The sequence below is a fragment of the Schistocerca piceifrons genome, chromosome 9, assembly GCF_021461385.2.
Source record: "Schistocerca piceifrons isolate TAMUIC-IGC-003096 chromosome 9, iqSchPice1.1, whole genome shotgun sequence".
Lineage (NCBI taxonomy): Eukaryota > Metazoa > Arthropoda > Insecta > Orthoptera > Acrididae > Schistocerca > Schistocerca piceifrons.
This window is the reverse complement of record NC_060146.1, coordinates 85,955,095-85,969,436: the sequence shown is the minus strand read 5'-3', so window position 1 is coordinate 85,969,436 and position 14,342 is coordinate 85,955,095. Positions and strand designations below refer to the sequence as shown.

Genomic DNA, 14,342 nt, shown 5'->3' with positions numbered 1-14,342 from the left:
AATAGACCATATTATTCCTCATTCTTTTGGCTACAAAACCCTACTTTCAATATAATCTCCATTCAGTGTGGCCCCCTTATGCCATCTTATTGGGGAGGGCTCATACCGTTGCACGGTACCACTCTTTTGGTCAACATCAGAGCTGACGTCTCGCTGCATCAGTAACCTTCCCATCCTCCACATATTGTTTCCCGCAAAGTGCATCCTTTATTGAGCCAAACAAATGGAAGTCGGAGGGTAAGAGATCTGGGCTATAAGATGGACGAGGGAGAACAGTCAAAGAAGACCGACAGAGACGTCGAGTCGAGCAGCGAGGTGTTCGATTGTGATCCTTCGGTCACAACAAATGAGTGTGTCCACACACTCCGGCATCGCAGCAGTCACAGTTGCGTGCGGCCGGTCGGCTCGCGGGAGATCGGACAGGTTCGCGCGATCTCGTTGTGACTGTGACAGACAACTCGCCTGACGACTCACCGTGCTTTTGTTCACTGCGAGGTCTCCATAGACATTCTGCAAGTGCTTAGGAATATCTGCGATGCTCTGGTTTTCCGCCAAAAGAAACTCGATGACAGCTCTCTGCTCGGAACGCACCTCTGTTACAGACGCCATTTTGAAGGGTACGTATAGCTCAGCCACGGATAGGAACTTCACGAAACTATAGTGGCTGAAGCGAAAATATTTCGCTATGTCCCACAACTAATTCCGAATTTTTTCAACTGAAATCGGGCGAGAAAAAAATGCGTTTCATTACTTATTGAACGCCCCTCGTAGAAAATCGGAAGTGGACTTTTAACATTATAAGAAGCTAGAATGGCCGGGCAGTACATGTGTTTGAAGTTAAAATCTTCTGAGTTATTAGGCCGCGTCATGTTTCTTCTAAAATGTTCGCCGTTTCGATCCCTCTGCTGGGATCTTCCTCAGGAACTTTTGGTGTCCACTGCTGCTAGAACACTGTCAGAGACGAGTGACGCGTCCACTTATAAAGGGGGAATTTTCTGGCGTTCGTGCTCGAGAAGTGATAGTATTGGTTAAAATACATGTGGCTACCATTGTTGGGCCATAGTCATAGGCTAATACAGAAGAAGGGTCGTTGGTAGCTCATCTCCCGTGGATACCATTGGCGGTCATCGTCATTGGATAGAAAGCACTGTTCCACACTTATGCTGGAGAAGGGTTATTGGTTGGTCCTCATCAGTGGCTAGATTCGAAACGGACAGAGCAAGAGAGGGGGAATGTTTACCCAAAATATTATTGTCCGCCGAGGTGACTTGCAGCGCGTTGTTCATGCCGCTCACACACCGCGGCCGCGTATTTTCTTCTTTGATGGCGAGGAGCCACGATGCCGGAAGCCTATAGCCGTCCTCTCTATTGAAATTAGATGAATTCTTAGAAATTTCAACCGCTTCTCGCACCTTTCTTCTATAAATGTTTGTTTCTTTAGCCAGTACACGTACGTTATTAAAATCGATGTCAGAGCCACAGTTCTCACTCCGTCAAGTTACCGTTCGTTTCCAGTGTCACTGACCGCATAAGCAGAATTTTAAAGAAAAATGGTATTTAGACATCTTTCTTTAGTCAAAACAAAATAAAAGACTTTTTCCGACGGAAAACGGATGCACCTGATTACCTCCACAGTGCAGGCGTCTATCAAGCGTCATGTGGCTGCGGCAAAGTGTATACAGGCGAAACGGGAAGAACTGTTAAAGAACGCATTAAGGAACACGAACGGCACATGCTGCTAAATCAAAGTGCAAAATCGGCAGTAGCGGAACATCACGAGAACTGTGCCTCTGACATCGATTTTAATAACGTACGTGTACTGGCAAAAGAAACAAACATTTATAGAAGAAAGGTCCGATAAGCGGTTGAAATTTCTAAGAATTCGTCTAATTTCAATAGAAAGGACGGCTATAGGCTTCCGGTATCGTGGCTCCCCGCCATCAAGGAAGTAAATACGCGGGGGCGGTGTGTGAGTGGCATAAACAACGCACTGCAAGTCACCTCGGCGGACAATAAAATTTTGGGTAAACATTCCCCCTCTCTTGCTCTGTCCGTTTCGAATCCAGCCACTGATGACGACCAACCAATAGCGGTAGCAGGTATTTCAATCAATAACCCTTCTCCAGCATAAGTGTGGAACAGTGCCTTTCTATCCAATGACGATGGCCGCCAATGGTATCCACAGGAGATGAGCTTCTGTTCTCACTCCGTCAAGTTACCGTTCGTTTCCAGTGTCACTGACCGCATAAGCAGAATTTTAAAGAAAAATGGTATTTAGACATCTTTCTTTAGTCAAAACAAAATAAAAGACTTTTTCCGACGGAAAACGGATGCACCTGAGCTTCTGTATTAGCCAATGACTATGGCCCAACAATGGTAGCCACATGTATTTTAACCAATACTATCACTTCTCGAGCTACCAACGCCCCTTCTTCTGTATTGGCCAATGACTCTGGCCCACCAATGGTTGCCACATGTATTTTAACCAATACTATCACTTCTCCAGCCCAAACGCCGGAAAATTCCCCCTTTATAAGTGGACGCGACACTCGTCTCTGACACCCATCCGGCCTGGATCTCCGCCCCCCCTACCTTTTATAAATCCCTTCAGATCCTTGAATGCCATGCTCTCAGCCTCGCATATCGCACCCGTCTCCCCTCCCCCACGCGGATCGTGTACAACCTAATTCCGTTCCCCCACCTCCTCCTTTTCCTCGAACGGATACGGATCCTCTACACCTCCCGTAAACTCGATCCTCCTCACCCGCTTGTCTCACCCCTCTTCTCCCACCCCCGCCCGCTGCCGCACCTGTATTCCCACGTCCCATCCGGTCTCCATCTTTCCACCCTCCTTACCCTCTCCCGAGGTGGCTTCCGCCAGCTCCCCCTCCCTGATGATGCTCTCCTCCCCACCATCTACCCCTCCTATTAACTTTGATCCTCCCCTCCCACTTCCTGTGTTTTTCCTTTGGGCACCGTCCCTCCCTTCTCTCCTCCTTCGCCCCCTCCTCCCTTTCTTCCCACTCCTCCCCCGGGCTTCCCCTACACCCGTCCCTCTCTTCCTCCTTCCTTCTCCTCTGCCACTGGCGTCTTTGCACTCCCATCTCCCTCCCCCTCACCCTTCTCCCCCTCTTGGCAAGTCCCCGGACTCGCACACGTTACGTGAACATTAGCGCGCCGGAGATCATCGCCATCCATTTCTCGTGTTTGCCGTCGTGTTTTGTGTTTAGTATTCACCGTCACACTCCATCGTTCACATGTGCCATCGACATCTTCAGTGTTTGTGCGTCGTGTCACCAGCTTGTAGTGTGGATTATCATCGAGTGTGAACGGCTCCGTGGTTTTGTATTTATGTGTCTACTGTTTTATTACCCGCCATTATGTAACTTCTGTGTATTCCTTCTGTATTTTTTATCATTGTCTATTCTACGGCTGAAGAGCAGCGTAGAATGCTGCTGCCAGCCTGCCTGTTGTACAGGTTTTTAAATAACAATAAAGAAAAAAAATCGTCTCTGACAGTGTTAGCAGTAGTGGACACTGAGGAAGATCCCAGCAGAGGGGTCGAAACGTCGAACATTTTAGGAGAAACATGACGCGGCCTAATAACCCAGAAGATTATAACTTCAGTGACAATGGCCACGAAAGCCTGCAGATTTACATAGTACCTGTCTTCAAGAAGTGAAATTCCAAGTACAGCAGAGAAAATGAGAGGCTGCCTCCTGTAGAGCTCACCTTAGGGTCGAGTCCGTTGGGCGTGCGGGTGGTGCCGTTACGGCTGCCGCGTTTCCGCTCCACGTGGTACTGGCGCCGGCGGTTCTGCACGGCGAGCAGCAGCGAGATGAACGTGTTCTTCAGCTCCTTCTCGTACTCCAGCTCGTCGCGCAGCGCCAGCTCGGCGATCAGCGTCTCCGAGAACTCGCGGATCAGCACCTCCAGTTCGAGGTACAGCTCGTTCAGCTGCGACAGCCCGAGCGTCTTCAGCTCTGCAACGGAAGAGATGCTTCTGTCAGTGGAGGTGGGGGCGGAGTAGACGCTGCGCGGATGTAAACGCGATTGTTCCATCGTGCGCGTGACGTCAGAGGGGAACGCCTCGTGCTGTTATTTCGATGCACGGTTTCGCGAGTGTTGTCTTTTTCGCTTACGGGGAGAACAAGGCCGGCTTCCTCGATACTTCGCTCAGCGGAAGAGGGGTGAAAATAAGCAGACACGAATCTCGGCTTATCCGTAGATACTCGACCGTTTCTGAGAAAGCGACGGACGAAGTTTTCGAGGTACCAGTTCATAACTGTGTCTTTTAACGAGTAAATAGTTCAACAGCAGCGGTGGCACAATGACTACCTTCGCGGCTTCACAGTTTTGCGCCCCGTGTTCGAAACCGCATTATTATTTTTATGTTTGTTTTTCGCCAATCCACCCGTGTTCGCAGAAGATTACAACACGTATGTTTCCAATGTATACCGAAATAACGTTGTCCTTATCCGTCTACTAATTGTATGTCACACGAATGAATAAAAAATAAATAAATGAATGGTCATCGAATCGACGCACATGTGCGGCCGCACGTGCGTCATGATTCATGTTGACCATACACTCGATCTCCCACCCTGGGTCCCCTGGTCCCAAGGTCGCCATGGCGCCTGTGGCGGTGGTGCTGAGATAGTTGGCTTTTCAAGCCGGCTACCTGGGCAAGCACCCACGCCAGCAAAAGGTTGGCGACAGAAAGAAATCGCGCCTAATCGGTCACAGCCATTTGCGCCATGCAGTGACAGATGTTGCTGTTACGTATATAAATACAGAAACTAGTAATATATATTTAGTCAGCACAATGTCTTGGTTAAATGAGTATTTAAGCACGGGACAACATGGTTCAATACAATACAACGGAGGAAATTTATATCCAGGACCAATGGACGATATTGGAACAGCGAAACAGATAGCCGTACCGTAGGTGCAACAACAACGGAGGGGTATCTGTTGAGAGGCCAGAGAAACGTGTGGTTCAAAAGAGGGGCAGCAGCCTTTTCAGTAGTTGCAGGGGCGACAGTCTGGATGACTGACTGATCTGGCCTTGTAACACTAACCAAAACGGCCTTACTGTGCTGGTACTGCGAACGGCTGAAAGCAAGGGGAAACTACGGCCATAATTTTTCCCGAGGGCATGTAGCTTTACTATGTGGATAAATGACGATGGCGTCCTCTTGGGTAAAATATTCCGGAGGTAAAATAGTCCCCATTCGGATCTCCGGGCGGGGACTATTCAGGAGGACGTCGTTATCAGCAGAAAGAAAACTGGCATTCTACGGTTCGGAGCGTGGAATGTCAGATCCCTTAATCGGGCAGGTAGGTTAGAAAATTTAAAAAGGGAAATGGATAGGTTAAAGTTGGATATAGTAGGAATTAGTGAAGTTCGGTGGCAGGAGGAACAAGACTTTTGGTCAGGTGAATACAGGGTTATAAATACAAAATCAAATAGGGGTAATGCAGTAGTAGGTTTAATAATGAATAAAAAAATAGGAGTGCGGGTAAGCTACTACAAACAGCATAGTGAACGCATTATTGTGGCCAAGATAGATACGAAGCCCACGCCTACCACAGTAGTACAAGTTTATATGCCAACTAGCTCCGCAGATGACGAAGAGATGGATGAAATGTATGACGACATAAAAGAAATTATTCAGATAACTAAGGGAGGCGAAAATTTAATAGTCATGGGTGACTGGAATTCGAGAGTAGGAAAAGGGAGAGAAGGTAACATAGTAGGTGAATATGGATTGGGGGTAAGAAATGAAAGAGGAAGCCGTCTGGTAGAATTTTGCACAGAGCATAACTTAATCATAGCTAACACTTGGTTCAAGAATCATGAAAGAAGGTTGTATACATGGAAGAAGCCTGGAGATACTAGAAGGTATCAGATAGATTATATAATGGTAAACAGAGATTTAGGAACCAGGTTTTAAATTGTAAGACATTTCCTGGGGCAGATGTGGACTCTGACCACAATCTATTGGCTATGAACTGTAGATTAAATCTGAAAAAACTGCAAAAAGGTGGGAATTTGAGGAGATGGGACCTGGATAAACTGAAAGAACCAGAGGTTGTAGAGAGCTTCAGGGAGAGCATTAGGGAACGATTGACAAGAATGGGGGGAAAGAAATACAGTAGAAGAAGAATGGGTAGCTTTGAGAGACGAAATAGTGAAGGTAGCACAGGATCAAGTAGGTAAAAAGACGAGGGCTCATAGAAATCCTTGGGTAACAGAAGAGATATTGAATTACCTGAGTCAAAACAAGGCCCCGGGAGTAGACAACATTCCATTAGAACTGCTGACAGCCTGACAGCCTTGGGAGAGCCAGGGCTAACAAAACTCTTCCATCTAGTGAGCAAGATGTATGAGACCAGCGAAATACCCTCAGACTTCAAGAAGAATATAATAATTCCAATCCCAAAGAAAGCAGGCGTTGACAGATGTGAAAATTACCGAACTATCAGTTTAATAAGCCAAGGCTGCAAAACACTAACACGAATTCTTTACAGTCGAATGGAAAAACTGGTAGAAGCCGACCTTGGGGAAGATCAGTTTGGATTCCGTAGAAATGTTGGAACACGTGAGGCAATACTGACCTTACGACTTATCTTAGAGAATAGATTAAGGAAAGGCAAACCTACGTTTCTAGCATTTCTAGGCTTAGAGAAAGTTTTTGACAGTGTTGACTGGAATACTCTCTTTCAAATTCTGAAGGTTGCAGGGGTCAAATACAGGGAGCGAAAGGCTATTTACAATTTGTACAGAAACCAGATGGCAGTTATAAGAGTCGAGGGGCATGAAAGGGAAGCAGTGGTTGGGAAGGGAGTGAGACGGGGTTGTAGCTTATCCCCGATGTTATTTTAGCTGTATATTGACCAAGCTGTAAAGGAAACAAAAGAAAAATTCGGAGTTGGATTTAAAATTCATGGAGACGAAATGAAATCTTTGAGGTTCGCCGATGACATTGTCAGAGACAGCAAAGGACTTGGAAGAGCAGCTGAACGGAATGGACTTGAAAGGAAGATATAAGATGAACATCAACAAAAGCAAAACGAGAATAATGGAATGTAGTCGAATTAAATCGGGTGATGCTGAGGGAATTATATTAGGAAATGAGACGCTTAAAGTAGTAAATGAGTTTTGCTATTTGGGGAGCAAAATAACTGATGATAGTCGAAGTAGAGAGGATATCAAATGTAGACTGGCAATGGCAAAGAAAGCTTTTCTGAAGAAGAGAAATTTGTTAACATCGAATATAGATTTAAGTGTCAGGAAATCGTTTCTGAAAGTATTTGTATGGAGTGTAGCCATGTATAGAAGTGAAACACGGACGATAAAGAGAAACTTTCGAACTGTGGTGCTACAGAAGAATGCTGAAGATTAGATGGGTAGATCACATAACTAATGAGGAGGTATTGAATAGAATTGGAGAGAAGAGAAATTTGTGGCACAGCTTGACTAGAAGAAGGGATTGGTTGGTAGGGCATGTTCTGAGGCATCAAGGGATCATCAGTTTAGTATTGGAGGGCAGCGTGGAGGGTAAAAATCGTAGAGGGAGACCAAGAGATGAATACACTAAACAGATTCAGAAGGATGTAGGTTGCAGTAGGTACTGGGAGATGAAGAAGCTTGCACAGGACAGAGTAGCATGTAGAGCTGCATCAACAAGTCTCTGGACTGAAGGCCACAACAACAACAATATTAGAATGAAATAACACTATGAAAATTTAAAAAAAACTGTTAACGCCTTAAAATAATACAATACACACACATATATTTTATACTAAATGTGGCAGTTATTTATGAAACACAGTTGTAATTTCACAATTACTGTAACGCCCCGGTATCTCATAACTGAATGAGAAACATTCTTTTAATATTCTCCTACGGACATGGGTAGGAGGTTAACGAAAAAAAAAGAAGTAAATAAAACTATAACAGATCGACTTGGTACTAAGTGGTAAACCGGACAGTAGCGGCCAACTTCCAAGTTGCATTACAGTTTCTACATGCAGCGGACAGTTTTAACTGCAAGGGATACGATTCGACAGATGAATAGAACGGACGGGAAACAGTTTCCAAGAGCGAAGTGATACGCAGCACTGTGGATCAAGGCACACACAATTTTTTGGAGTTGAATTAACAGAAAAATTACAGTATCTCGCATATTCATCGGATGAACATGAGAAAGCAACTCATCATCCAAACTACAAAATCACACACCGGTACGAGAATTTTCGTAAGATTACAATATATAAAGTTTATGACAATATTTTAACATAAAAGCTTTTGTAAAAGTTAGTGTACCATCTTAAATGAGTTTGTTATTACATATGTACCAAGCGCTAACATTTATCTGTGCCCAATCAGGCTATCATTGTGCTGGAACTAAGTGTTCTGGTACTTTATCGAGGTTTTTCCGAAACCACTGGATTTGTCCATGCAGTTAACTCATCTCGAACTATACTGCAGGTAATCTTGTAATTACAGACTATAGCTCTGAATTAATTTATGATCATGATGTTCGTTTAGTTTATTTGTCCAAATATTCGTTATGTTTCTAGCTGTTCTGTGAAATAAAATGTAAAAAAAAAAATATGCCGGTCAACAATGAAGACTGGTGTTCCGGCCAGCACGGACGTGGCTTTTAGGTGGTTTCGCATGTCCAACTGGGCGAATACCGGGCTTGTATCCACGCCCCACCTCAGTTGCACGATTAACAAACATTTCGAACACATTCTCACGCAGATAGGTGGGGTAGAGAAAAGTATTCCAAAATGACATAGTGGTTTGTTTTTTTAACTTGGCGACTGACAGGTTAGTAGTTTCTGGTTTACCTGATTGCCTCTGGTGGTCACAAGACATTAATCCTTGTCTACACCCATTTGGTGACGTGAGATGTGGGAAACCATTTTCGAAGGCAACAAAACAAATATTTCTGTTAGGGGACTTCTCAAATTGTGCAGTGTTGATTATTTGTGTGAAAGATTTACTGACAGGGGGATCTCTTATAAAGGTAAATCTTTAAATGTGTAGAAATATTTTGATAGTGTCTTTGTTAGTTGTCGCAATTACGACCAAAGATTATGCTTTTGTTGAAAAGGGCATGGTGACACAGGACTAGGGCGTTCTTGTATTGCTCCATCACATACCTTACCGACTGATTAAATGTAGTGTGTCTGCTTATAAAAAGTCTATCAGAAATTAAAACAGTAACTAGCAAAAGCAGATACTATTCTATGATTCTGGAAATAATTTGCCATAAATTATGGTATATTTCACTAGCACACATTTTTAATATTAACACTTAATATTAAGATACAGCATATACAAGGAGGCGCCAAAGTAACTGGTACAGGTATGTGTATTCAACTACAGACATATGTAAACAGGCAGAACACGGCGCTGCGGTCGGCAGCGCCTATATATGACAACAAGGGTCTGACGCAGTTGTTAGATCCGTTACTGCTTCTACAATGGCAGGTTATCAAGATTGTAGTGAGTTTGGACGTGGTGTTATTGTCGCCGCACGAACGATAGGACCATAGCGTTTCCGAGGTAGCGATGAAGTGGGGATTTTCCCGTACGACCATTTCACGTGTGTAAAACATCAAATCTCCGACATCGCTGCGGGCGGTAAAGATCTTGCAAGAACGGGATCAACGACGATTGAAGAGAATCGTTCAACGTGCCAGAAGTGCAATCCTTCCGCAGATTGGTGCAAATTTCAATGCTTGGCCGTAAACAAGTGTCAACGTGCGAACCATTCAACGAAACATCATCGATATGGTGTTTTGGAGCCGTAGGCCCACTCGTCTACCCTTGATGGTTGGAAGACACCAAGCTTTACGTCTCGCCTGGCCCCATCAACACTGACATTAGACTGTTGATGACTAGAAACGTGTTGTCTGGTCGGACGAGTCTCGTTTCAAATTGTATCAAGCGGTTGGACGTGTACGGGTATGGAGACAACCTCATGAATGCAAGGACTCTGCATGTCAGCGGGGGACTTTTCAAGCTGGTGGACGCTCTGTAATGGCATGGGGCGCCTGCAGTTGGAGTGACATGGGACCCGTGATACATCTAGATACGACTCTGACATGAGCGTAAGCATCCCTGCATTCATGTCCAATGTCCATTCCTACGGGCTTGGGCAATTCCAGGAGGACAGTGCGATACCTCACACGTCCAGAATTGCTACACAGTGGCTACAGGATCACTCTTCTGAGTTTAAACACTTCCGCTGGCCACCAAGCTCCCCAGACACGAACATTATTGAGCATATCTGGGACGCCTTGCAACGTGCTGTTCAGAAGAGAACTCCACCCCTTCGTACTCTTATGGATTTATGGACAGCCCTGCAGGATTCATGGTGTCAATTCCTTCCAGCACTACTTCAGACATTTCTCGAGTCCATGCCACGTCGTGTGGCAGCACTTCTGCGTGCTCGCGGGGGCCCTACACGATATTACGCAGGCGTGCCAGTTTCTTTGGCTTTTCAGTTTATTTATACAATAATTTATGTATATGCTAACACCTTAGAGGTAAAAATAAAGTAACAACCCTGCAAAGAGGAATGATGTGTCATTATGTCCCACTGGGTAGCCCAAAATTACTCGCTGACAACATTGTGGAAATTGTGAATTCATAGCAAAACTAATTCTTTATGCATGTGCTACTCTACAAATCTCAGTCCAATGTAAAATTGCATTTATATAGGGTGTTACAAAAAGGTACGGCCAAGCTTTCAGGAAACATTCCTTACACACAAAGAAAGAAAATATGTTATGTGGACATGTGTCCGGAAATGCTGACTTTCCATGTTACAGCTCATTTTATTACTTCTCTTCAAATCACATTAATCATGGAGTGGAAACACACAGCAACAAAACGTACCACCGTGGCTTCAAACACTTTGTTACAGGAAATGTACAAAATGTCCTCCGTTAGCGAGGACACATGCATCCACCCTCCGTCGCATGGAATCCCTCATGCGCTGATGCAGCCCTGGATAATGGCGTATTGTATCACAGCCGTCCACAATACGAGCACGAAGAGTCTCTACATTTGGTACTGGGGTTGCGTAGACAAGAGCTTTCAAATGCCCCCATAAATGAAAGTCAAGAGGGTTGAGGTCAGGAGAGCGTGGAGGCCATGGAATTGGTCCGCCTCTACCAATCCATCGGTCACCGAATCTGTTGTTGAGAAGCGTACGAACACTTCGACTGAAATGTGCAGGAGCTCCACCGTGCATGAACCACATGTTGTGTCGTCCGCCTCTACCAATCCATCGGCCACCGAATCTGTTGTTGAGAAGCGTACGAACACTTCGACTGAAATGTGCAGGAGCTCCATCGTGCATGAACCACATGTTGTGTCGTCCGCCTCTACCAATCCATCGGCCACCGAATCTGTTGTTGAGAAGCGTACGAACACTTCGACTGAAATGTGCAGGAGCTCCATCGTGCATGAACCACATGTTGTGTCGTACTTGCAAAGGCACATGTTCTAGCAGCACAGGTGAAATCATGATAACGTGCTCCATTGAGCGTAGGTGGAAGAACATCGGGCCCAATCAAGACATCACCAACAATGCTTGCCCAAACGTTCACAGAAAATCTGTGTTGATGACGTGATTCCACAATTGCGTGCGGATTCTCGTCAGCCCACATATGTCGATTGTGAAAATTTACAATATTATCACGTCGCAATGAAGCCTCATCCGTAAAGAGAACATTTGCACTGAAATCAGGATTGACACATTGTTGGATGAACCATTCGCAGAAGTGTACCCGTGGAGGCCAATCAGCTGCTGATAGTGCCTGCACATGCTGTACATGGTACGGAAACAACTGGCTCTCCCGTAGCACTCTTCATACAGTGACGTTATCAACGTTACCTTGTACAGCAGCAACTTCTCTGACGCTGACATTAGGGTTATCGTCAACTGCACGAAGAATTGCCTCGTCCATTGCAGGAGTCCTCGTCGTTCTAGGTCTTCCCCAGTAGCGAGTCATAGGCTGGAATGTTCCGTGCTCCCTAAGACGCCGATCAATTGCTTCGAACGTCTTCCTGTCGGGACACCTTCGTTCTGGAAATCTGTCTCGATACAAACGTACCGCGCCACGGCTATTGCCCCGTGCTAATTCATACATCAAATGGGCATCTGCCAACTCCGCATTTGTAAACATTGCACTGACTGGAAAACCACGTTCGTGATTAACCCTAACCTGTTGATGCTACGTACTGATGTGCTTGGTGCTGTAGAGCAATGACTCTCATGTCAACATAAGCACCGAAGTCAACATTACCTTCCTTCAATTGGGCCAACTGGCGGTGAATCGAGGAAGTACAGTACATACTGACGAAACTAAAATGAGCTCTAACATGGAAATTAAGCGTTTCCGGACACGTCCACATAACATCTTTTCTTTATTTGCGTGTGAGGAATGTTTCTTGAAAGTTTGGCCGTACCTTTTTGTAACACCCTGTATAACTGTAATTGAAATGAAAAATTGGGAAAGGTAATTAACTTTATAGCATGTCGTTTTGGGTCCCTTTCTGCTGCACAAAATCCATCCTGGGGATGGGGTGTGGCGACAGGAGTGACGTTCGCTCACCCTCTAGCCTCTACATTGCCAAATCCGAGAAATTAAACGCCGCGCCGTCGCCGTGAAAATGCAGGGTAAAGGCCAGGAGAAAGAAAGACTGCACTCGCCTCTGCAGTGGTCCCGATATCTTGGAGGGTAAGGTGCACGCTGAGTTTGACCCATACACCTTGGACCACCGTGACGTGTTATCTGTCGTCTTACATCAGCAACAAAATGTATCTGTGACCCATCATGCATGTACCACATTCCACAACGTTGCGATATGTAATGTAGCCTTGAGGTGAAAATCGAGCCCAATTAGATAGGAACTTGATAGAACAGTTTACGTTTGAAGTACATTTGTATTTTATCAGAACTAGACGTATTCGTCTGGATGAAATTACCGCGATCGTTTCTTATAAAAAAGTGCCCAAATTTAGTCTCCAAATCGCTTTTCTTTATTCTGCGTGACTGGTTTCGGACCAGCTGTCCATCTTCAGATCATTTGTTACAGTTACAGAGTAACCAGTCCAACGTGGATCTGAGAGTTCACTGTCATAACACTGAGTTATGATAGTGAACTTTTAGTTCCACATTGGACAGGTTACTCTATAACTGTAACTAATGATCTAAAGATGGGCAGCTAGCCCGAAACCAGTGATACGGAAATAAAGGAAAGCGATCTCGAGACTGAATTTGGGCGCATTTTTACTTTTGTATTGACTACGTCAATACTTCATACTGAAGGCTGTGGGGTTGGTACCTAGCAGACAGTTTGTTTACTGGAATGTTTTTCCTATTTTAACTCGTGTCAGTTTTCGCCGTTGATCATAATCCACCCTGTATAACTAATAACAAAATTGTTCCACTTAAAGCTTTAAAGATCTCAAGAATTAGTTAAATCGAAATCAAGTTCTTCTTCTCTTTAGCAATGGAATATGATTTTGAAATTTATTGTTTATCTATGTAGTATTTATTTAAGAGAAAAAAGCACTTTGAGAATCAGTAGATTTATATGTATTATTACAGATCATAGCAAGAGCCGAAGAAAAAACAACTTCTCCCTGAGGGACTCGGGGGGAGTGTGGTGAAAAAATGTTCTTGAACTGCCTTGGTTCCGTTATTTCTCTGGAATGAAAATAACTATTAATAGTAATGACAATGAGTTTATAAAATGATGGAACGATCTGCTATCTATACAGATCTGGTGGGAACCTGGCGCCCACTCGGCGATCAGTCGAACACGGATTGTGTAAGTCACGTCATTCGTAGGTGAACCGCATTTCCTTAGGATTCTAGTAAACACAAGAAATGAACAAACAGAAGCTATAATGCTTACAGACGTTAGACGAGGACGCAGTCAGTCCCCAACCCTATTCAACATCTTCACAGAACAGGCAATAAACCACAGACCATAGATAACGTAGAGTGCGCATGACGTCACTGTACTGAAACCAAGCCGGCCGCAGTGACAGAGCGGTTCTAGGCGCTTCATTTCGGAACCGCGCTGCTGCTACGGTCGCAGGCTCTAATCCTGCCTCGGGCATGGATGTGTGTGATGTCCTTAGGTTGGTTAGGTTTAAGTAGTTCTAAGATCAATGGGACTGATGACCTCAATGTTAAGTCCCATAGTGCTCAGAGCCATTTGAACATTTCATTTCATTTCACTGAAACCAATATCTACGTCACGTGACTCGGGGCACGAAGCCAAGCATGTCATTACGCAT

At 44.8% G+C, this 14,342-nt stretch overlaps 1 protein-coding gene across 1 annotated transcript in view; it reads right to left on the bottom strand.

Annotated features, from left to right (window-relative positions):
- LOC124716979 (fasciculation and elongation protein zeta-2) overlaps positions 1–14,342 on the bottom strand; it is a 430,057-nt gene that overhangs the window by 30,273 nt on the left and 385,442 nt on the right. Inside the window, exon 5 of the mRNA XM_047243583.1 lies at positions 3,733–3,983. Coding sequence (XP_047099539.1) covers positions 3,733–3,983 — 251 coding nt within the window. The remainder of the gene's footprint in view (positions 1–3,732; positions 3,984–14,342) is intronic.